This window comes from Lepidochelys olivacea (genome assembly GCF_965140295.1).
Source record: "Lepidochelys olivacea isolate rLepOli2 genome assembly, chromosome: 1".
Lineage (NCBI taxonomy): Eukaryota > Metazoa > Chordata > Testudines > Cheloniidae > Lepidochelys > Lepidochelys olivacea.
Genome location: NC_140411.1, coordinates 115,973,683 through 115,995,922, shown reverse-complemented (window position 1 = coordinate 115,995,922; position 22,240 = coordinate 115,973,683). Strand labels below are relative to the sequence as shown.

At 40.9% G+C, this 22,240-nt stretch overlaps 1 protein-coding gene across 2 annotated transcripts in view; it reads left to right on the top strand.

Moving 5' to 3' along the window:
• Positions 1–22,240, top strand: part of LOC311527795 (opsin-3-like) — a 135,117-nt gene that overhangs the window by 79,198 nt on the left and 33,679 nt on the right. Inside the window, exons 4-5 of one of the 2 annotated variants that reach the window (XM_084642148.1) lie at positions 14,182–14,415; positions 20,154–20,726. In XM_084642148.1, coding sequence (XP_084498274.1) covers positions 14,182–14,415; positions 20,154–20,222 — 303 coding nt within the window. In that variant the 3' untranslated portion in view covers positions 20,223–20,726. Of the gene's footprint in view, positions 1–14,181; positions 14,416–20,153; positions 20,727–22,240 lie in introns of those variants that run through there. The other variant, XM_084642147.1, reaches the window with a different exon arrangement.

Here is a 22,240-nt window from a genome sequence, read left to right as displayed (position 1 = left end):
AGTTTAAAAAAATCCTCTACCACCTTTTTCATTTTATGTGCCAGCAGTCCGGTTCCATTTTGTTTGGGTGGAGCCCATCCCTCTGTATAGGCTCCTCCTTCCACAAAAGTTTCCCCAGTTCATAATGAACCTAAATCTGTCTTTCCTACATCATCTGATCCACTAATTTAGACCTTGCAGTTATGCTTGTGTTACGGGCCCTGCATGTGGAACTGGAAGCGTTTCAGAGAGTGCTATCATACCGGTCCTTGACTTTAATCTCTTACTTAGAGACATTCACTCTAGGACCCTTGAGAACATATTGCTGTTGAGGTTTTTGTTGTTACAAGTAGGCTGCAGTGAACTGAAAAGTGATGACTGGATGAACCTTTTGAAATTCTCCTGTCAGGATAAACAACCAAAAGTTCTTCAAACTATCTGCACTGCCCAGGGGTTAGTAGAACTTGAGTTAGCGGACTCAAGATTTGTAACCTAGGGCTCAATCATCTATACTAATTTGTAACCCCAGGTTATGAATTGTGGAAACCTGGGTCCCAACCTGAGGCTCCAGTGTCTACACTGCATTATGGGGTCCCAAGTCCAACCTGTCATATCCCAGACTTCTCCTAACCAGCTGTCTAATGAAGACATGTGACTGTTCTTATTTTCTAATTCAGTTATCATTGTTTCACTCTATCTTGACACTGTTTTACTCTTGACGTCCAATGCTACACTTCCAGGGGTAGGTGCAAATTCTATTTCCTACACACAAATAATTTTAACATTTTATTGCTTGGCAACCAATAGCAACTTCTGTAACTGAAGCTTCTCATCTGTAATTTAACTTCAGTCTTTGAAGAGTTCAAGCACAGTGCAATACTGCAGCCATCCAGTTGAACAGATACTATCTCTGAGAGAAGGTGCATGTAAATGAGCAGGGAATGAATGATTTACACTGAGTACAGGTCCTTTCACACTCTGCTTTAGCAATTCAGTCATGCAAAATACACTGAAGCCAGCTTTTAAATATTGGCTTGCTTTATTTTCCATTTTTCTTAGCTCTCACTGAACAGTTAGATCAGCTCAAAGCATTAAAAGATTTAATAAAAACAGAGAATAATATAATAGAACTTGGTTATTGGAAAAATGCAAAAAATTTCTGCATAGCTTATTGCCAAGTTTTTTCAAAAATAGGATCCTTACGTTAGACACATAAGTTCATATTTAGACATCTAAATTAGTTCCCTGATTTCTGAAAGTGCTCCCAGATCTCCCATTGACATCAATAACAGCATGCCTCATTGCTGAGTAGCATGTAATAATTTATATTCTTTTTCCTGTTACTTCATGTCATGGTTACAGCACTAGCTGCACCTCCATCTCCTCTCTGAGTGCAGCCCCTCTGGTGTCAGGCCTTGTGCTTTTACTAATCCTGGGGTTGAATTCTGCAATTCTCCCAGTCTTAGTCTGGGCTCTGGGCTACAGACCGTGCGTATCCAATGTTGTCACCCTGCAGATCCAACTGAGTTGAGCATCTGTGGTTCTTCCCTTCAGGGGTCTGTGATCAGTGGTGTTCAGTGACAAAACAGCCTTACTAAAACCAAAGAACTGTTTGTTTTGATAGAAAAAACAAATCATTCAGAGAATAACAATGTCACGCTGTTTGGAGTGACTCACGACTGTAAGTGCCTGCCTCAGTGCAGACTGTCAAAAACAGGGCAGACACCCCAAACTGGTGATGTGTACTATAATTACACGTTACCACACCAGTAACAAATGTGAACTCTTGGGTCACTGTAACAGTCTTGCCACAGACAGTCCCCTTAGACTCTCCAGTCCATCTTGCCACCCAGGCAAGCTGGACTCAGTGATAAATGGTCACACCAAAAATCACATAATATTCAGGTTGCTTCCAGTCCCAAGAAACCAGTCAGTCACTTACCCCAGATCAATTGGTATCCTAAATCTTACACCTAAGACAATGTCTGTTGCCAGTCCTGCAATAAATGATCTAAAAGTTTATTAACTAGGAAAAAGAAATCAGTGTTATTTACAGGTTAAAGCATGCAAACATATACACACAAATGAGTTGCAATCTAAATACTAAGAGTGACAGAGTGGTAGTGATCTGTCAATTCAAAATATCTTTCAGGGCAAACCCAGGGATAACCTTAAAGAGGAATCTCTCACTTCAGTTTAGAGTCTCTGGCCCTGTGAGAGTTCAAGCAGCAAAGAGATGAAATGTTTCTCTTGTGATTGTTTTTTATCTTTTTACATTTGGCCTTCCAGCCCATGAAATGAGCTCCCTTTCACATAGCATTTCCAAGGTGTGATAGGGTGTCAAGGATCCTTCCCCACTCTGAACTCTAGGGTACAGATTTGGGGACCTGTATGAAAACGTCCTAAGCTTACTTTTACCAGCTTAGGTTAAAACTTCCCCAAGGTACAAACTATTTTACCCTTGGACTTCCACTGCCACCACTAAACTTTATCTGGGTTCCTGAGAAAACATTGTTTGGAAACATCTTTCCTCCCAAAATCCTCCCAATCCTTTCCCCCACTTCCTGGGGAAGGTTTGGTAAAAATCCTCACCAATTTGCATAGGTGACCACAGACCCAAACCCTTGGATCTTAGGACAATGAAAAAGCATTCAGTTTTCTTACAAGAAGACTTTTAATAGAAGTAAAACAGAATCACCTCTGTAAAGTCAGGATGGTAAATACCTTAAAGGGTAATTAGATTCAAAACATAGAGAATCCCTCCAGGCAAAACCTTAAGTACAAAAAGACAGGAATATTCATTCTATTCAGCACAGCTATTTTCTCAGCCATTTAAAGAAATCATAATCTAATGCATATCTAGCTAGATTACTTACTAAGTTCCAAGACTCCATTCCTGTTCTGTCCCCAGCAAAAGCATCACACAGACAGACACAGACCCTTTGTTTTTCTCCCTCCTCCCAGCTTTTGAAAGTATCTTGTCTCCTCATTGGTCATTTTGGTCAGGTGCCAGCAAGGTTACCTTTAGCTTCTTAACCCTTTACAGGTGAGAGGATTTTTCCTCTGGCCAGGAGGGATTTTAAATGGGTTTACCCTTCCCTTTATATTTATGACATAGGGCCATTCACCAATCCTTTGTGTTGTGATGTTCCTTAAGGCTTGTTTAATCCTGATAGGCCTCCTGAATGGGCGGGGGCAGAGGGGAGCTGGTTCTCATGCCTGGGTTTCACAAGTTCAGAGCAAACATTTTCAAAATTAAGAAGCAAAACTTACATATTTCCTTATAGCATGGAATGCTGACATTAAAAGTGAGATTCATGCATGCAGCAACTTACAAGCATTTCACAGAGTCTGAACACTAAATACATTCTTATAAGACTAATGTCTATTTTGAACAAAACTAACATAGAGGTGAGCTGGTTTGGTTTCCAGCTATTAGTTTGTCAGTTCTTAGCTAGTGCCTACAGCCTTGGCCAGAGCTGGCACTCGGTTTACCAGTGTCACTGTCTATACTCATGTCTTACCTAAAGTCTAACCATTCTCTGATGGTAGAGTAGGCACGCGTAACTTCTTCAGTCACCCCTAGCAGGGCACTGTGTCTTAATCTGGTTCCCCAGAACAACTCCACTAGCTCCATTCCTGAGCTGTTCATAGATCATGTTCCCTGTCTGCCTTTTCCCACTCTCTTCCCAAAAAGATCACACAATTCTCTCTTGCTTGTTCCTTCTGCAGTACTTGTTTCTATTGCTGTTGTCACTTACTGGAAATTTGCCACTGTCATGAACCCCCACACGCTGCCACCAATAAATCACAGTTACAGAGCTAGCTGCACCTACGTCCCCTTTCTGGTCTCTGTGTGAGCTGAGGGGCATTGCTCAATGCTCCCCTGCCAAGGGGTAGGAGGTGAACCTCTGAATTCTGGGTCAAGGACAACCAGCTGAGAATGGGATGCAGTGGAGGGAGAGGGGAGTGATGTGCTAAAGGCACATTCATTCATTGGACTGGGAAACTGAGGCAAGGGACACTGTCCAATGTACTGTGGGGTCTGCTTTGCTCATGAACTCATGCTTTTGGATGTGGTTGTGGTGTTTTCCCAAATTAATGTTTGGTTCCCTTTCCCTTTTAATAAAAGTTCTCTTTTGTTGTACACAGACTCAGAGCTTGTATTGCCTCTTTGAGGCACCCGGGGTGGTGTTAAGTTTTCCTAGATTACTGGGTGGGTACTTGAGCCGGATCTGTGTTGTATTGTTAAGATGAACCCCTAGATTTTGAACTCCGGTCTTCTTGCTGCCAATTCCACCTCCAGGAAGGATAGCAGATATCTATTTCTCTTTTTACAGATTACTCTGCTTTTCATTTTTTATTAACAAAAAAATCCAACTATTCGATATAGTTTGTGCAAGATACACACTGCTGCATGCAAGGAATGGTGCAGAGCTGAGAGAGCACCAGGAGAAACTGCTCCAGGAGACACAGTCTCTCCCAGAATTCCTGGTGTGCCTCAGAAGTGTGCATTCAGCACCATCCATTGAGATGGTGCAACTTGTTGGCCTTGGGATGTTAGCTCTGCTCTGCAGGCTGGTATTATAGAGGAGGAATTAGTCCCACCTCAGTCCCACTTATGCCTGTCCCCTTTCAGGTAATTTTCTCTAGAGAGGTAAGAGATGGCAAGCAGTCCCTGCTCACAGGTGTAGTTTACTCTGCATTAAGTAGGGTGACCGGATGTCCCGATTTTATAGGGACAGTCCCAATTTTTGGGGGTTTTGTCTTATATAGGTGCCTATTACCCGCCACCCCTTGTCCCAATTTTTCACACTTGCTGTCTGGTCACCCTAGCACAGTGGTTCCCAAACTTGTTCTGCTGCTTGTGCAGGGAAAGCCCCTGCTGCGCCGGGCCGGTTTGTTTACCTGCCGCGTCCACAGGTTCGGCCAATCGTGGCTCCCAGTGGCCGCGGTTCGCTATTCCAGGCCAGTGGGAGCTGCTGGAAGCAGCAGGCATGTACTGGCCGCCGCTTGCAGCAGCTCCCACTAGCCTGGAGCAGCAAACTGCGGCCACTGGGGAGCCATAATCGGCCAAACCTGCGGATGCGGCAGGTAAATAAACCGGCCCAGCCCAGCAGGGGCTTTCCCTGCACAAGTGGTGGAACAAGTTTGGGAACCACTGCCCTAGCATTAAGGCACAAAGATTATATTTAATCACACCCATGCCAACTCTCAGTTTTATCACAGGTCTAATATTTGGTGTTTTTGTTAAAGCTCCAGCTACTGGAATCATGCTATAACCTGAGCATCTCCGCTTTCATTAAAAACAAACCAAAAAAAACCCCTTCTAACCCATACATTTCTACCTTTCATTGTTGCAGAGAAAAGTCAAAAAGATGAAACCTAAAGGCTTCAACATCAGGAGACAAATTGTAATATAATTGTTAAAATTTCATGATTTTGGGGAGGCCTGGCTCATAGAGTTTGAACACTTGGGGTTGGCAATACTACAATTTAATTATTGTTATTTAATTATAGCAAAACACAGTAGCCAAAGCCTGTTGTCTGCAGCTCCCTGATGAGTTCCGGCAGTCTAGAATACTAACTTCTGGAGAACAATCCTTCAGACGCACAGTTACAAATCAAGGACTGCTGCTCTACCAAACAGGGGGTCCTGGGGCATTTGGTCCTTTCATGGGGTGACAAGGCAGGGAGAAGCCTCTGTGCTTCATGTGTGGGCCAGGCCAAGCATAATCTGGCCCATTGAAAATATTCTTTCTCCAGGGGACTGATGAACTGAAGAGGCTAAAGGAAACTGTCAAGTAGATGGAAAAAAAGAAAGTCAGACAATGAAGTGTGAAAGTCTGTGGGGGTAATAACGGAAAAAACCTCTTTCTAGGGTCAAGAAAGATAATGCTAAAGATGAAGTCCCTGCAGCATTTTTGTCTAATTTCATAACCAGATGTACTGTTTATGGCAATATTCACTTCTCTGAAATGTTATTTTTATATTCTTTAGTGGTAGTGGAGTATGTTTGGTGCAAGCCAGGGCAATAGAGCGCATTAGCTGACATTTACAGCAGCACTTCCACATCATTCATCTGTCTGAAAAAATCATATATGTGAAGAAAATAAGATGTGGAAAATGGAGACTGAAAGGACTGTGAGGTGTATTTGATATTCAGAATACAACAGTTTGCCAGAAAAGCCTGCGGGCGTATTAATTCTCAAATGTTACATCCAAGGTTATTTACTTTCAAATTATTTTTCTACCAGCAGTGATCAGTAGAAACTATTTGTTACAAAATTTGGTGTGGGAACACACCCAGTCCCTTCTTACGATTCCGTATTTTCTGTGGACTAGATGGTTTGGGAAATTCTTAATAAGATACTAGACCTTTCACTTTGAGATCATCAACTCTAGTCTGACCCAGACAGGTAACAATCAGAAGCTCTGCTTGTACTTGGTTGCTGTCACACCTCACACTCAGGACTGAATGGACCCATAGATTGAATTATTTCCTAGGAATGGTTCTCACAAGTCCCAGTGGAGGCATGAGGGAAGGTCAGGGATGAAGTTCCAGAATGCACAGGCCACAATGGTCATGACTCCCCTCTAGTGAAGATAGCTACTTGCTGTGCTCCAGTGAAACCCCAACCACCTTATGAGTTGGTTCTGGTGGGCGGTGAGGCTAGCTGTGGCTGCTGGGTGCAGGGAAGTTCTAAAAGTCTAACGCTGTGAAGTACATGAATGTCATTCCGGGGGTGATTTTATTCCTGGACAGCCAGGATCAGTGAGTAGAAAGGTGGCTTAGTGCACAGGTGAAGATTAAGTTCTCTGCGAGATCAGTATCATATAGTTTTGCTGATCCTGAAAATAAAAGAGCTTAAATTGTATTCCAACAAACTGAATTAATTTCAGTGCTACCCCATAGAAAGGCTTGCATTCAGTGTGATATATGCCCATTAGCTTCAGTTTGCTGGAACAAGAAATGGATGAGGCATAAATCTGATGCACCAAAAGAGGGCAATACGTTTCACTTTCTCAAAACCAGGCTTTATTATGGAAACCAAAATAACTGTACTCGCTGGATTTTGTAATTCAAAGATATGCAAGAAAAAACACATGAATTTAACTATTTTAGGACTTCTATGCTGTGTGCTAATCTGGTCCTGGGAAATAAATCCTACCAGCAGTTTATGATGGAGCAATAACTGGTTGACTTAATGCATGAGAAGGTGTTTACCAAGTCAGAATATTATTAAGAAACATTTAGCTACTATGGTAAGAGAATCCTCTCAGCTAAAATGATTAATGGTAGAGGAACATAGACTTCCCTAAGTTCACAAAAGAGTTTACTTGATATTAATGAATAACATCTGTGGGTCAAGGGCTGTGTGTGGCCCTCAATTTGGGTCTATCATTGTATTTGCATTTTAGGCTGAAACATTAATATTAGGATCAATAACTATTCCAGTTTCAATACCCAAGATTCCAATAATACCAGAGTTAGGTTAATAAAATATCCTTGATTTGACTTGACCTTGTAATCATAACAACGGTATTAAAATAAATAAGAGTAAAGCACCCTTTTTATGATGTCGTGACTTATTCATTTTGTGTTTTCTGCTGATTTTAACAAATGCATTATGATTCCAATTCAGCCAAAGCACATCCCATTTAAAGCAGTGGGATCTAAGCATGTACTTAAATTGCTGTGTTGAATCAAATCCCATAGGAGGGTAACAGGCCATTGATAAAGCAGAAGTTTTTGTTTGATTCCTAATTTCTAGAGGGATCTTACATATCTTTGGTATTAGCATTTGTTTTGAACAGTCATTTGAAGTTAAATACCCCTTTTTACCAGCTTTCCCATGGTAATCTACCTACTGTAAACTCAAAGACATTGTGTATAGCTTGATATTCATAAAGTGCCAATAACCATGTTACCAGGCTTGATAGCTACATTGAGACAGATTACCTCTTCCATCTCCTGTCTTTTCCAGTAGCTTTTTAACAGCTCATATTTAATTTTTTGAGACTGGTAGCCAGATTGTGGAGAGAGAACCAAGGTCATCAACTGCTGGCTACCAACATTTTAATCACTGCCTATCTTGGGAGATGCCTGGGCTTTTATAGAAAGTGTGTGAAGTATTTAAGTGTCTAATGATTGACAGTTAAAAGAGAAGACTATCTGGTTTATTTGAGTAGTTGTTGAAGGAAGAAAAATGATTCTTACCTGCTCTCATTTTCTCTACTGTGACTTTCCCATTAAAAAGTCTAGCTCCCTTCTGTTTTTTCCTTTTCATTTCCAGAAGTTTTAACTGACTAGATAACCCGGGACTGGCACTTGATTATGATTATTGCATTATGTCTCGGTTTTTGGTAGTATAGCTAAATATTTGGTCATGTCCAAGTAAGAGTTCATAACTAACATTTGGGAGGTTTTTCCAGAGCAGAGAGCAGGGAGCCAGTGTCTACTGTGCTCTCAATGGCCCCATGGAGGAGAAAGCTGCCTGACTGGAATGCAAAGGGGAATCAAATGCAGAGCTGGAATGGGGGGGACAGGGAAAGGAGTCGATAGGCACAAGGAGTCTAATAAGATTGGGACCAAAGAGGGAGAAACTCTGACTGGGAGTTGGAGCGGGAGACTGGGACTGGTTGGGAAAGGAGACTAGGAACTGTGGTGGAGACTGGTACTCAGAGCTAGTGAGGGAAACTGGAGGGGGGACTGGGAGCCAGTTGACTGGGGGTAGAGAACACTGAGATTGGATGAGGAGCTGGGTTGCAGGATGGTGAAGACAGGGAGTAGCTGGACAAGGGGACTAGGAAGCAGGGGAGGCAGGAGAGCATATCTGACAAGGAGCTGTACTGAATGAGGGAGGAAATTAATAATAATAATGGAATAAATAATGTGTGATCATGTAATTAAAGATTGTGCCATAAGGCATATGTACAAGAAAGCTGAATTAAGGTTGCACAAGAAACCTTAATTGTGGCCTTTTCTAACATTTGAGTGCTTGACTTCGCAACCTTATCAAACAAATTGTGTTAAAAAACATTATGTATAATATAGAAGAAGTTTGCAACATCCTGATATTTCATCTGATTTAGAAACCCATCCAGAGCCTGTGTAGTCTAGAATCTAGAGACCACAGGAAGTATAAATGTCATTATGATGACAGGCACAAGTCGTCACTACATGAGTGTTTTCAGCCATACTACATCCTTTCCAGGAGTGGCTGTAACTATAACTTGTCTTCTAAGATCAGTGGTAACAAAGCAGACATGTAGGTTTTGGCCCAGGACAAGTCCATCTACGTGTTGGCTCCCTAATCTTCAGAACAAATACAAACTTTCCCCACACTGGGATTTCAGCCATGTGCATAGTTGAACTGATGCAAACTCCTAACGTAGCCATGGTTTACACCAATGCAGCATGACTTGTAGAATCACATCCTTTTTAATCCAAGATAAAAGCAGGGCAAATAAACTGCACTGCTACAGATCATATCTATACTAGGGGTGAGATTCTTTGCTGTGCCTCATTTGACAGCCATGGGAAGAAGGGGAGCTATGATGGCTTTAAGCAACAATCATTTTCTCCCAGTCATGGGCTGCTCCTCAGCCCTTAGTGTTACTTGGGTTACAGTCACAGCAGCCTGTGAGTGCTGTCCTTTGGGCTGCTGCACAGCCTGGAATCCCTGCAGTGCAGCTCCTGCAGCCCCAACACACCCCTTCCACACCCTATAGGTATGCTCCCTATGTCGGGGCTTGCCCTGAGAAGGCAGACTTGCAGCTGTGCCAGGGGAATCAGAACTGGGGCTTAGAGAGCCACTTCACACTGCTTCAGCCTTTCCCCTCAGAGTACAGGGATTGTAGCAGGAGTAAGAGTTTCATCCTAGGAATTTGCATTGGGGCAGCTGTACAGAGGTAGCTAGTGGTTTCAAGCCCAGTGTAGATAAATCTCTATTATAGATACAAAACCAGACCTCAATATATATTTTTACTATCATTTCAGTTTACTGCTTTATTTAATTAAAATACATTTCACTCAAAATAGCGGAAACAAAACATTTGAACCTCATTGCAATTAATTTAGGCTTAACATAAACTCAGTTGCCATATATATGGAAACAGGTTTTGAATACTCTTTCGGTTGTTGTTGTCCAATCCTCTCTTTGTCTAGACACAAAGCTTTCTCTGGGAGGGGTTCATATTTGATTATTGCAAATAAGATCTAGTGGTTTTCTTAATATCTGTTTTAAAATATGTACTGTAACCACTTCTTTATTGTTTTATTGCCTAGTGTTCTTGATCCTGGCAAAAACATAACTTTTCAGGCCTCTGATAACCTTGAAGTGTATTGTATTTGAGGCTCTCTGACACCTATAAAGGTGAACTTTAAAAGGTAACACCTTTTAAAGGTGAACTATAAAGCTGCAATGACAACTGAGTTAAATACATAAAAATACATTGTATGTCCTCAAAAACTAGACTGTTGGGATGGCACACCAGTGGTGCCCAACCTTATTACACAGGAGGGCCACATAAACTTAAGCATGACCTTGCGTGAGCCAAACAGCATTCGTTAATAAGTTTTAAAGTCACCTGTACTGATTTATATTTTAAGTTCAGCTTATTTAATATGTATTTACATATATTGTTTCTCTATACAGTATTGTCTATTTACACACTTAGAATAATAGAATTCTAGGGCTGGAAGGGACCTCGAGAGGTCATCTAGACCAGTCCCCTGAACTCACGGCAGGACTAAGTATTATGTAAACCACCCCTTTCAGGTGTTTGTCTAACCTGCTCTTAAAAATCTCCAGTGATAGAGATTCCACAGCCTCCCTAGGTAATTTATTCCAGTATTAACTACCATTACAAGAAGTTTTTCTTAATGTTCAACATAATCTGCCCTTGTTGCAGTTTAAGCCCATTGGTTCTTGTCCTATCCTCAAAGGTTAAGAACAACAATTTTTCTCTTTCCTTCTTGTAACAACCTTTTACGTTAAAAACTGTTACCATGCCCCTCTCAGTCTTCTCTCCTCCAGATTAAACACACTCAGTTTTTTCAGTCTTCCCTCATAGGTCATGTTTTCTAGACCTTTGATCATTTTTGCTGTTCTTCTCTGGACTTGCTCCAATTTGTCCACATTTTTCATGAAATGTGGCACTCAGAACTGGACACAATACTCCAGTTGAGACCTAATCAGCGTTGGGAAGAGCGGAAGAATTACTTCTCATGTCTTGCTTACAACACTCCTGCTAATACATCCCAGAATGGGGTTTGCTTTTTTTGCAACAACATTACACTGTTGACTCATATTTAGCTTGTGGTTCACTATGACCCCCAGATCCCTTTCTGCAGTACTCCTTCCTAGGCTGTCATTTTCTATTTTTAAAGTGTTCAGCTGATTATTCCTTCCTAAGTGGAGTACTTTGTATTTATCTTTATTGAATTTCATCCTATTTACTTCAGACCATTTCTCCAGTTTGTACAGACCATTTTGAATTTTAATCCTGTCCTCCAAAGCACTTGCAACACCTCCCAGCTTATCATCTGCAAACTTTATAAGTGTACTCTCTATGACATTATCTAAATAGTTGATGAAGATATTGAACAGAACCAGACCCAAAACTGATCCCTGCAGGACTCCACTTGTTATGTCCTTCCAGCTTGATGGTGAACCGCTGATAATTACTTTCTGGAAATGGTTTTCCAACGAGTTACTCACTCGCCTTATAGTAGATTGTATTTCCCTACTTTCTTTATGAGATGGTCATACAAGACAATATCAAAAGTCTTATTAAAGTCAAGATATACCACATCTTCCAGGTCCCCCCATCCACAAGGCGTTATCCTGTCAAAGAAAGCTATTAAACTATTAAAGCTATTAAAGTTTATTTGTGTAAACTAAAATGATGTAAACCTGATGACAAAACACTAATGAATGGACCTCTAGTATATTGTGTTGAAGCAGGCTGGGGGCTTTATGAAATGCTCTGGTGGGCTGTGCATAGCCTGCTGGCTGTAGGTTGAACAGCCCTGCAGAACGCAATTACATTTTAGCTACCCTTTTAAACCTTCCAGCACTTCCTGACACCCCCCTCTGTGCCTCAGTTTATCCATCTGTAAAATGGGGCTAATGCTGCTCACCTCCTTTATAAACTGCTTTGAGATCTACGAATGAAAAGTGCTATATAAGAGCTAGGTGTTATTATTAAGAAGGAGGGTAGGGAAGAACATGATATAAAAAAATCAGGAAGCAGAAGAGAGCTTACCTAACTTGCATGATCACATAAACACATAACAATATTGCCAACGCCAAACATTAAAAAATCATGGGTCAGGTCCATTAAAAATCATGAGATTTAAAAAATATACCTTAGGCAATTTTTTTATTTGCCTTCTGGCTTTTGAGCCTTTAGGGTTCACTTGGGTCCCATTTTCAAGCTTTTCTCTGTGACCATGAGGGCTAGAAATTTCCTTTTTTAAATGACTGTTGAGGTGCTCACATAATCCCTTGTTTCCAGGAGCTGGGGCCTTAACTAAAACATCAAACATTGTGAAACTCACAATAAAATCGTATGAGTTGGCAACACCGGTAAAAATAAACCCATAAAAACCATGGAACTAGCTAGATGTGTGCCAAACATCACAGCCCCAGTACGATGCTTTTACATGGCATCCCTTCCCTTATCACTCATCTATTTCATCTACTTGGATTGTAAACTCTTCAGGGCAGGGCCATTATCTAAAATAGGGAGCACAAATGTGCTGTCTGAGGCCTCTGCCTTCACTGGCAATCTTTAACTCTGATTAACATGACTGAGCTGGGGACTTTGCCTGCCTCTATTAATATTAAGTCCCTAATATTATTCCAGCTCCTACAGGAGCTGGACCTGCACTCTATAATCAGACAAAATTTCCATTACAGCCAGTGGGAGTTTTATATGAACAAGCAATGCATGATTGGACCTTTTTATCTATTAATGTGTCTCATAGGATACAATTTATATATAAGCAGCTTTGTTCCTACTAAATGTTTTTCCCCCTACATTTTCAGAAAAGCCGGATTTCTTTATTGCTACTTACAGAGAGAATTGGTATTAGAGGGCCCTGGGAAATTTGGCAAAATCCTTCTGTGTAGTGCAGTATTGTGTTTGCTTTATGTACACACTCTAGAGTAAAATGTATTTGTTTTGCTACTGTGGTACCAGACAAACGCCACACCAAAAAGAATGACATCACATCATATTACTCTGCCTTCCATGTAACTTAACATTAGTCACAGTGTATATTTTCACCAAGGCCCTTTCACCATTAGTCACAGTGTATATTTTCACCAAGACCCTTCCATACCCCCCTGCCATGGCTAAGAGGCCTTAATGAGAGTGTCTTTTCGAATTACACTTTTTATGTTATTAATGAGAGGATTATTGTTTAAAATATTGTGGGAAAAGTTGGGCTGTAAATATGGGGGATGGAGGAGTGAGGAGGTTCTGTGGCGTAGATGTTCAGGAAGAAAATTCCATGTTTAGGGGGCACGTAGAGAAACCAAAAAAAGGGAATATATTCACAAAACACAGTCTATTCCTCTTCAATATCTAGTGAGGTTTCTTCCTAAGGGGAATATGAGTTTTCTGTGCACTCACTAATATTACCAAGGCCATCAGGGGTATGGATATAGTAGAAACAGTCCAGTAAGAGAAAGTTTGTAATAACTCTCAGGAGATGTGCTAATAATGTTTTGTTCATTTTGATCTCTCAACCAGATAAACTTTTAATGGTCCTTTGTAAATATCATGAAGTTATTCCATTTCAAACAAGTCCTGTATACTGGAAAAAACTGAGTTAAATTATTGTACATCTTTTATAAAACACCTGGGGATGTTTTAGGAGACAAGAAAAACTAAGTGATGACTTTGTCATTTTCCTACCTTTTCTTAAAACTCTAGTGGAATTCTGGTTTCTGTTGGCAGTTAGCATTATGCACTCAGCGCATCATCCAAAGCCCAGAGGAATCAATGGAAAGATTGCCATTGACTTCAATCAGTTTTGGATCAGGCCCTCAGTTTGCTTCTATAGTTATTTTTGTCAGTCAGAATGTGATAGTTTGAATTGTAGTCCAAGATTTATAAGCTGCTTTAGTGATAAAATGACTGTTCTAGCTTCTTCGTAAGTTGATATTATTGTTTACCTTTCACCAGGTTGGAAAAATCCGGAAGAATGCTGCCCGCAAAAGGGAATACCATGTCCTCTTTATGGTGATTACTACAATAATCTGTTATCTAATATGCTGGATGCCGTATGGAGTTATAGCGCTGCTCGCAACATTTGGTAGTCCAGGTGCAGTTTCTCCAGTAGCATATATCATTCCTTCCATCCTGGCAAAGAGCAGTACCGTATGCAATCCAATTATCTACATACTTATGAACAAGCAGGTAAGGAACATTGCTGCCACTATGTATTCACTACTGATTAGCAGTCTTTTAAAATGGCTCATCTGTTACTACATGATCAGAACCGAAAGGAAACCTCATGCCCTGTTGACCTCAGGGCTGAAAATAGTTTGGACTCATTTAAAGGGATTAATGCCTAATATTTGTACTGATTGTCTTCAAATTCATCTTATATGATTATCATTGGTTTCTCCCCATCCCAACATCCTCTGCATATCTGACAGAATCCCACATCACAGCTATCCTCTTATTCCCCATCTTCAAATGGGGATAACCCATATCCAGCTCTGTAAAGTAGTCCTTCTATTAAAGGTGCAAAGTATTATTTCGGCGCCTCACAGCCAGAGTAACAAACAGAATAAAATGGTCAAGAGGTTTTGGGTGCTTTAGTAAATGAAGTACTCCACTAGCCTTTTTACTCAAAGAGCTGCATCATTGTGGTGGTGCCAATTTACTGCCTTGTGGAAAAAGATGTGCATGATATACATGATGTCTAAAGTGTCTTTTTTAATTGGGCATGGTTGGTTGAAAGCCCTACAGAAGCTAGACAGGACTGAGTAAGAATGTAAGAGGAATTGCATGACGGTCTGAGAGATCAGTTCTTCAGTTGGAAGACATGGGGTAGACACTCTGTTGAGACGTACATTGTCCTTAGGGATACTGTACTCTGTTCACAATACACCTGGGGTTCTCAGTCTGGGGTCATAACCAGCCTACCCTTCCCATATTGCTAAGTAAAAGGGGTGTTTTAGCTAGATGAGAAGCAACATCGGCAGGATCCCAGTATAGAAAAGTTTGAGACCAATGTAATACCACCCTGGAAATGTATCTGCTTACTGAAATTGCTTTCTCTCTTTTTTACACACTGTTAATTTGTAAGTTGCAGAGTTCCCTATGTAAGTGGGGTATGTTGGCATATATTTACCAAAAAGAGCCCTTGAACCATTTGGGGTTTTTTTGCGGGGCGGGGAAGGGTTTTTAAAAATGCATGACCTGGATATACAAGAAAAGACGGCTGGAGAAATATTTATTATTTATCAGCCTTGACAATGACCCTTGAAAACAAATTGCCATTACAATTGCAAGTTTGAGAGCCAAATGCTACATTCTTCCCCTTCAAATGCAGAGATAGCTGAATGCTAATGTATGAGGATAGAGTTTGGCTCTTAACAGGCCAAGTGCTCCGCTGGTATAAATCGGCACAGTTCCGTTGAAGTGCATTCACAGATTTACACCAGCTGAAGATCTTGCCCAAAATGTTTGAAATTAATGAGTTGGTGTAGAACTTAAATAGTGGGTGCTAGTTATTTTGGAAAACAAAACTGTTAATTAAAAGAAAGACATTAAAATAACATCTAGCAACAATTTCAATGCAACTATGGAATATTTTGCTGAGGGAGCCTGTTGAGCCACCAGCTGCAGAGATGTTCAAAAATAGCCTGGATAAAAGACCCACATATTTTTCTACAGAACAGAACTGTAGAAACCCAAGGGACAAATTAGATCCTCCAGCAGGTGCTTTCTAGCCACAGATGCTAAATTTGCAATAGGGAAAATCTGTGGATGTTTTTGATGTTGAAAATTGTGAATCCATTGTTGTAAATTCTAAACATACATTGAAATTATGAATTCTAAAAGTTCCATGTTGTCAAGGTTCCCTCCCCACTCTGAACTCTAGGGTACAGATGTGGGGACCCGCATGAAAGACCCCCTAAGCTTATTTCTACCAGCTTAGGTTAAAACTTCCCCAAGGCACAAATTCTTTGCCCTTGGAGGGTATTGTGCCACCACCAAGTGATTTAACAAAGAATCAGGGAAAGGAACACTTGGAGTTCCAATTCCCCCAAAATATCCCCCCAAGCCCTTATACCCCCTTTCCTGGGGAGGCTTGAGAATAATATCCTAACCAATTGGTTACGAAGTGATCACAGACCCAAACCCGTGGGTCTTAGGACAATAGAGAAATCAGTCAGGTTCTTAAAAGAAGGATTTTATTTAAAAAAAAAAAAGGTAAAAATCACCTCTGTAAAATCAGGATGGAAAATAACTTTATAGGGTAACAAAAGATTCAAAAACACAGCAGAACATCTTCTAGGCTTAGTTTCAAAGTTACAAAAAGCAGGAATAAACCTCCCTCCAGCAAAGGAAAAATTCATAAGCAGAACAAAAGATAATCTAACACACCTTGCCTGGCTTTTACTTACAATTTTTGTAATACGAGAGACTTTTAGGATGGTTTATAGGTGGAGTTTTCTGACCTGATGCTTCTCTGCTTCCCAAGAGAACACACAAAACAAAGCCTTCCCCCCACCCACCAAGATTTGAAATTATCTTCTCTCCCCATTGGTCCTTTTGGTTAGGTGCCAACCAGGTTATTTGAGCTTCTTAACCCCTTACAGGTAAGGAGGAATTCTAGGCTACCCTTAGCTGTATGGTTATGACACATGTGATTTATAAAGATGTCTTTTTTGATACTATAAGTGTTAAAATTACTATAGAATTTCACCCCCAGTTCAATATAGTATCAACATATTTAGTTATACTATAACAAAACAAATAGTGGCTCTGGATTCTTTATTATATATCCACTGGAATCTACTATTAATATATATGACCAGCAGTATTATGTTCAGCTTAGATATGGAAAAATGAGATTGTAATAAACAAAGATATGCTAACATTGCCTTTCTTATCAAACTACCTCCGAGCACTTAGCTGCTTCACTATGATTCATTTAGACCCATGTTTCCAAACAGGAAAAGGAAGTTTGACTGGAACTAATATGCTTCTTGCATCAAGGGTTGAGCTTGCTTAAAGATTCCAGGCAGATACTAGGGCTCTATTGACATCAATGAGAAAAGTCCCATTGATTTCAATAAGTTCAGGATTTTGCCTCTGAAGTCCTTTTTGAGCCATTGGGGAGGAGGACAAATTGCTCCTACTGGAAGGCGCTAAGATGGAAGCAAAGCAGCAACTTCCTTTTCTTCCCCCGTACACCTCAAAAAGCTCCTGGGTAGTCCTTAGAAGCACCCTGTGTCTTATCTGTATTTATTCTGAAAGGGTTCTGAATGATTAGGTCTTTAGTTTCAGTCCATGAGTACTGAGATTGCTGCAGGAAGATTCAACAAAGGGGATATGTTTTGGTATCATCTGCACAAAAAAACCACATCATCAATGATAAAATTATGGAAGCCTGAGGAACAATATAGATACTGAAATACATAAGCATAGCACAGTGTCTTGCGTATCTCAAAATTTCACAGGAACAATATCATAAGAATAATTATATGTAGTGTATAAATTGACACCCAGAGAGATACGCAGGACTGAGGTCTTGTCAGAAGAGCATCGGAAAGACCACACTGCTCCAAGCATGTAATAAAAACCCTGTCTTTCAGAGTGTCATAAGCTCATAGGAAAATCAGACTGGATTGAAATTGTTTGTGTTATAGATTCCACCTGCAACAGAAGATCTTTACAGTCAGGGAAAATACAGCCAAGCAGTTTCTCAAGAAGAAAAACTTTTAGCACATATACCCAAGGAACATAGCTGGCACAGTAGCAAGACACTCTACTGTTGCAACAGTTTAGCCTAACTAAAAGAAGGTTGAGGGGAGATATGATTGCTCTCTATAAATATATCAGAGGGATAAATACCAGAGAGGGAGAGGAATTATTTAAACTCAGTACTAATGTGGACACAAGAACAAATGGATATAAACTGGCCACTAGGAAATTTAGATTAGAAATTAGACGAAGGTTTCTAACCATCAGAGGAGTGAAGTTTTGGAATAGCCTTCCGAGGGAAGTAGTGGGGGCAAAAGATCTATCTTGCTTTAAGATTAAACTCGATAAGTTTATGGAGGAGATGGTATGATGGGATAACATGGTTTTGGTAATTAAATATTCATGGTAAATAGGTCCAATGGCCTGTGATGGGTTTTTAGATGGGGTAAGATCCAAGTTACCCGGGAAAGAATTTTCTGTAGTATCTGGCTGATGAATCTTGCCCATATGCTCAGGGTTTAGCTGATCGCCATATTTGGGGTCGGGAAGGAATTTTCCTCCAGGGCAGATTGGAAGGCCCTGGAGGTTTTTCGCCTTCCTCTGTAGCATGGGGCACGGGTCACTTGCTGGAGGATTCTCTGCTCCTTGAGGTCTTCAAACTACAATTTGAGGACTTCAATAGCACAGATATAGGTGTGAGGTCTTTTTTAGGAGTGGTGGGTGAAATTCTGTGGCCTGCATTGTGCAGGAGGTCAGACTAGATGATCATAATGGTCCCTTCTGACCTAAATATCTATGAAACACCTCCCCTTTCCTTCTTGGTAGATACTGTATTGGGATGGTGTTCTAGCTACATGATCCAAATACTATAAACTTTGGAAGGAGGAGGAATAGCCATAGGAAAGTCTCTTTGTTTAGGGACAAAATCTGTTGGAAGAGTCTACAGTGTGGCAACATCAGGAAGTGAAAAGTCAGTCTGCAGAGATGCTAGGAACTTTGAAAAAGTTGCAGATGTCTTCGATTCCTTCTGAAATGTCCTTGCTTAGTCTCTGATGATATAGGATATTGGAGTATTACATTTATCTTTGCCCTAAGACAGCTTACACCACTTGTTCTTACTGTCTACCTTAAGATGATAGCCAGAGTTTAGCAAAGCAAAGAGGAGGGACAAAGCTGCACAGCTATCAGGGCTAGTGCTTAAAATTGTGGCTACTCTTTGTGTTGCTGTTTCTTGCTGTTTTGGGGTTTGTTTTTTTTTAATAGTTACTTTCCTCATTCTCAGTTTTTGTAAGCTTCATGGCAGGAGTGAGTTTTAAGAAAGGACTTGGGTCAGGTTTCAGTGTAATGAAATCAAAATAATAATTAATAATGGGGCTTGATTCACTTGGGCATTGGGCATTGCGGAGTCTAACCTTTAGGTGCCCTGCCACCTAGTGGAATTTACAACCCTGTTTATTAGCCAGACTCCCTATACGATGCATGGAGAGAATTAGGTGCCTAAAAAGAGATTAATTTAGATAGAAGCCATCACACTGAGCCAGAAGCAACCTAAGCTAGCTGATAAGAAACGCAGAAGAGAGGTGGCTGTCCTAAGCCCTGCCTACACTCTAGGCTGAAAGGAGATGCCATCCTCCACTCAAGGTGCACAGCCATGAACTCTCTCCCACAGCTAGGTAACTAAGCCAACTCACTTCTTTCTTGTGAAAAAACAGAGGAGGTAGCAGTGGTGCCGCCACCCTCATATCCAACTGCCTGGTGGTTTGAACACTGAATATGTGGGAGACCAGATCAGGCCCCACAGGTGAGGGCAGGAGAACATTTAGTTTGTGAATCCTGTTAGGGCTTCAGTGTGAGCTAGACACCAACCAGCTCAGTGCAGCGTCAGGATTCTGATACTGTGCATATGCCTACCAACAGAAATGTAGGTGCCTAGGGGGACTTTAATAATGGAAACATTGGTGCTTAGGGACTTTAGGTCCCTACAGGGTTAGGACACAGCTGAACAGGGTTTTTGTGATTGACAGGATGCCTAAACCTTGAACCCTCTAAATTCTCTAGCCCACAGAGCGGTTTTTCAGCTCTCATACCATTTAGAAAGTTGAGTCAGAAGTAAAATAGAGTGATTTTTTCTCTCGAACTGTGGAACTTAAGTGTGTAAGTTCAACACAAAAGTAGAAGGTCAATACAAATCCATATTTTCACCATTTTTTCAGAACAGGAACACTCTGATCTGCTGGGTCATGGATCGTCATAACAACTCAATTACTCTGCATTTGTTCTAATTCTGTCAGCTAAGCAATTTTGGCAGCTAAAGAAGAGATGTCAATGCATTTCTCATGCTATAAGGCTCCAATCTGGGGTTTTCCTTTCACTATTAATATCTGAAGAGTTCTGGAAGTGCCATATACTTCATGTTAGTCTAATTTAAACCAAAGTAAATTGTTTAAAGCTCTGTAGAACCTCTTGCTTGGATGCCAGTGTAAAGATTACAAGCCACATCCTCTGTTGATGTTAAGTACCATAAACTCCGTTGAAGTCAATGAAGCTATGTCTAATTACACAGAACAAGAGCCATTCCTAAATATTGACTGTTTCAGGTTCTGCTCCTGAAAAGATATCCACTAAAGTTTGTATGGGTAATACTGCGTTGTGAAAAAATCATATTGTGATTATTAATGAACTCTTCCTGATGTTGAAAAAGTGCTTCTGAGCATAACTGAGGAGAGCATGCATGAGAAGGGCTAAATTAGATGTGAATGTGAAGTCCCTGCTTAGTGGTTTGATTTCCACGCAGTCTGTCTTTTTGTATTAAAATAATTATGCTTATAAAAATAGAAGCTGACTGTAATTTTCTCAAAGATTTGGGGAAAGAAGTGATGCTTAAAAGACTAGGCACATCACTTGAAAAAGTTTAATACTGTGACCGTCCAAAACTTCTCACACAACAGAGGAGGGACAGTATCGTGGGAAAATATAAGTGAACTCATCAAACTGCAAAGATTCCCATTGACTTCAGTGGACATTGGAGCAGGCCCATAATGCATTTGAAATCGCCTCTAGACAAGACATGGGTCTAAATTTGTGCAAGCCTTAGGTGAGCACCTATTCATGCAAAGACTCCCATTGCCTGTAGTAGGATGGTTCACATAAATAATTAGTTCAGTGGTGTGAATAAAGGTTGCCCAGTGGAGTGTGTTTAGGGACAAGCTGCAGGGAGACTGTGGGTTTGTGTACATTTGAAAGTGGTTGCAGATTCATTTGAATTATTTCATGATAATGTGCCTTGCAACATTTGTTGTTGTGAATCATCTGGCACTTTAACCTGCATTGATAAACCCGCTTTGGAAGTAAATTTACTGAGATGTGGAAGGAGTTTACCTGAAACCAAGAAGGTGCAGATGCACTCCTATCCTCAAACAACTGTACCACATCTATATGGCAGGCCTCCCATTGGTATCCTACACTGCATTGTTGGCTACCTGTGTTGGCCTCTCTGTTCACCTGTGTGCCTTCTACTGCTCCAGAGTCATCTTAACTGGATGTCACCTCCCCATTTAAATGTTGGCATACAGCTAGGTGTGGCCTCTGCAAGTCAAACTCATGGTGAGTTCTCATATCTAGAATTAAAAAAACCAATACAATTATTCAGCAGCCAAGCTTGTGCTTATATGTGGGCCTTTGCTGAAGTCCTGATCTATATTGCCCTTTGGGGAGAGGAGTGTGTCCAGGTCCTGGTGAAGAACAGTCACTGTAGTGCATTGGTCTACAAGAGGCTATCAGAGTAAATAAAGGGAGGAGGCAATCTTAGGACCAGAGCCAATGCCACAACAAGAGGTTCCTAAGAATGTTAGAGACAACAATAAGGTTTTGGGAGAGCTTGCAAGTCTGCAGCTACCAAGAGGAGCTGGACCATATTTTTAGCAGAGATGCTGTCACTGAACCACGGCATGTTATGGACACCATCCAGGACATCTCTGTGGTTGTCGAGTAGGACACCGAGACATAGGAGAATGATCCTGAAATCCCGGATTTTGTCACTCTGCTGAATCCACAAGGTAGAACCAATGCTGGAAGCCCAGGAGTCCCCCGAATCATAGATGGAGACTCAACATGGGGAAGGGACCTCTTCCAGTAAGTGTTTTGTGCTATATTACAATACAACTGTCCTGGAGGATTTAAACAACTTTGTTCTGAGTACTGTCAGAGCACGGCCATGTTGGTCTACCCTTTCTCCGCCTCTATGTCTTTTAATCCCCCCAACCCTCATTGCTCAAGATGTTGACTGTGCCACACAGTTTAA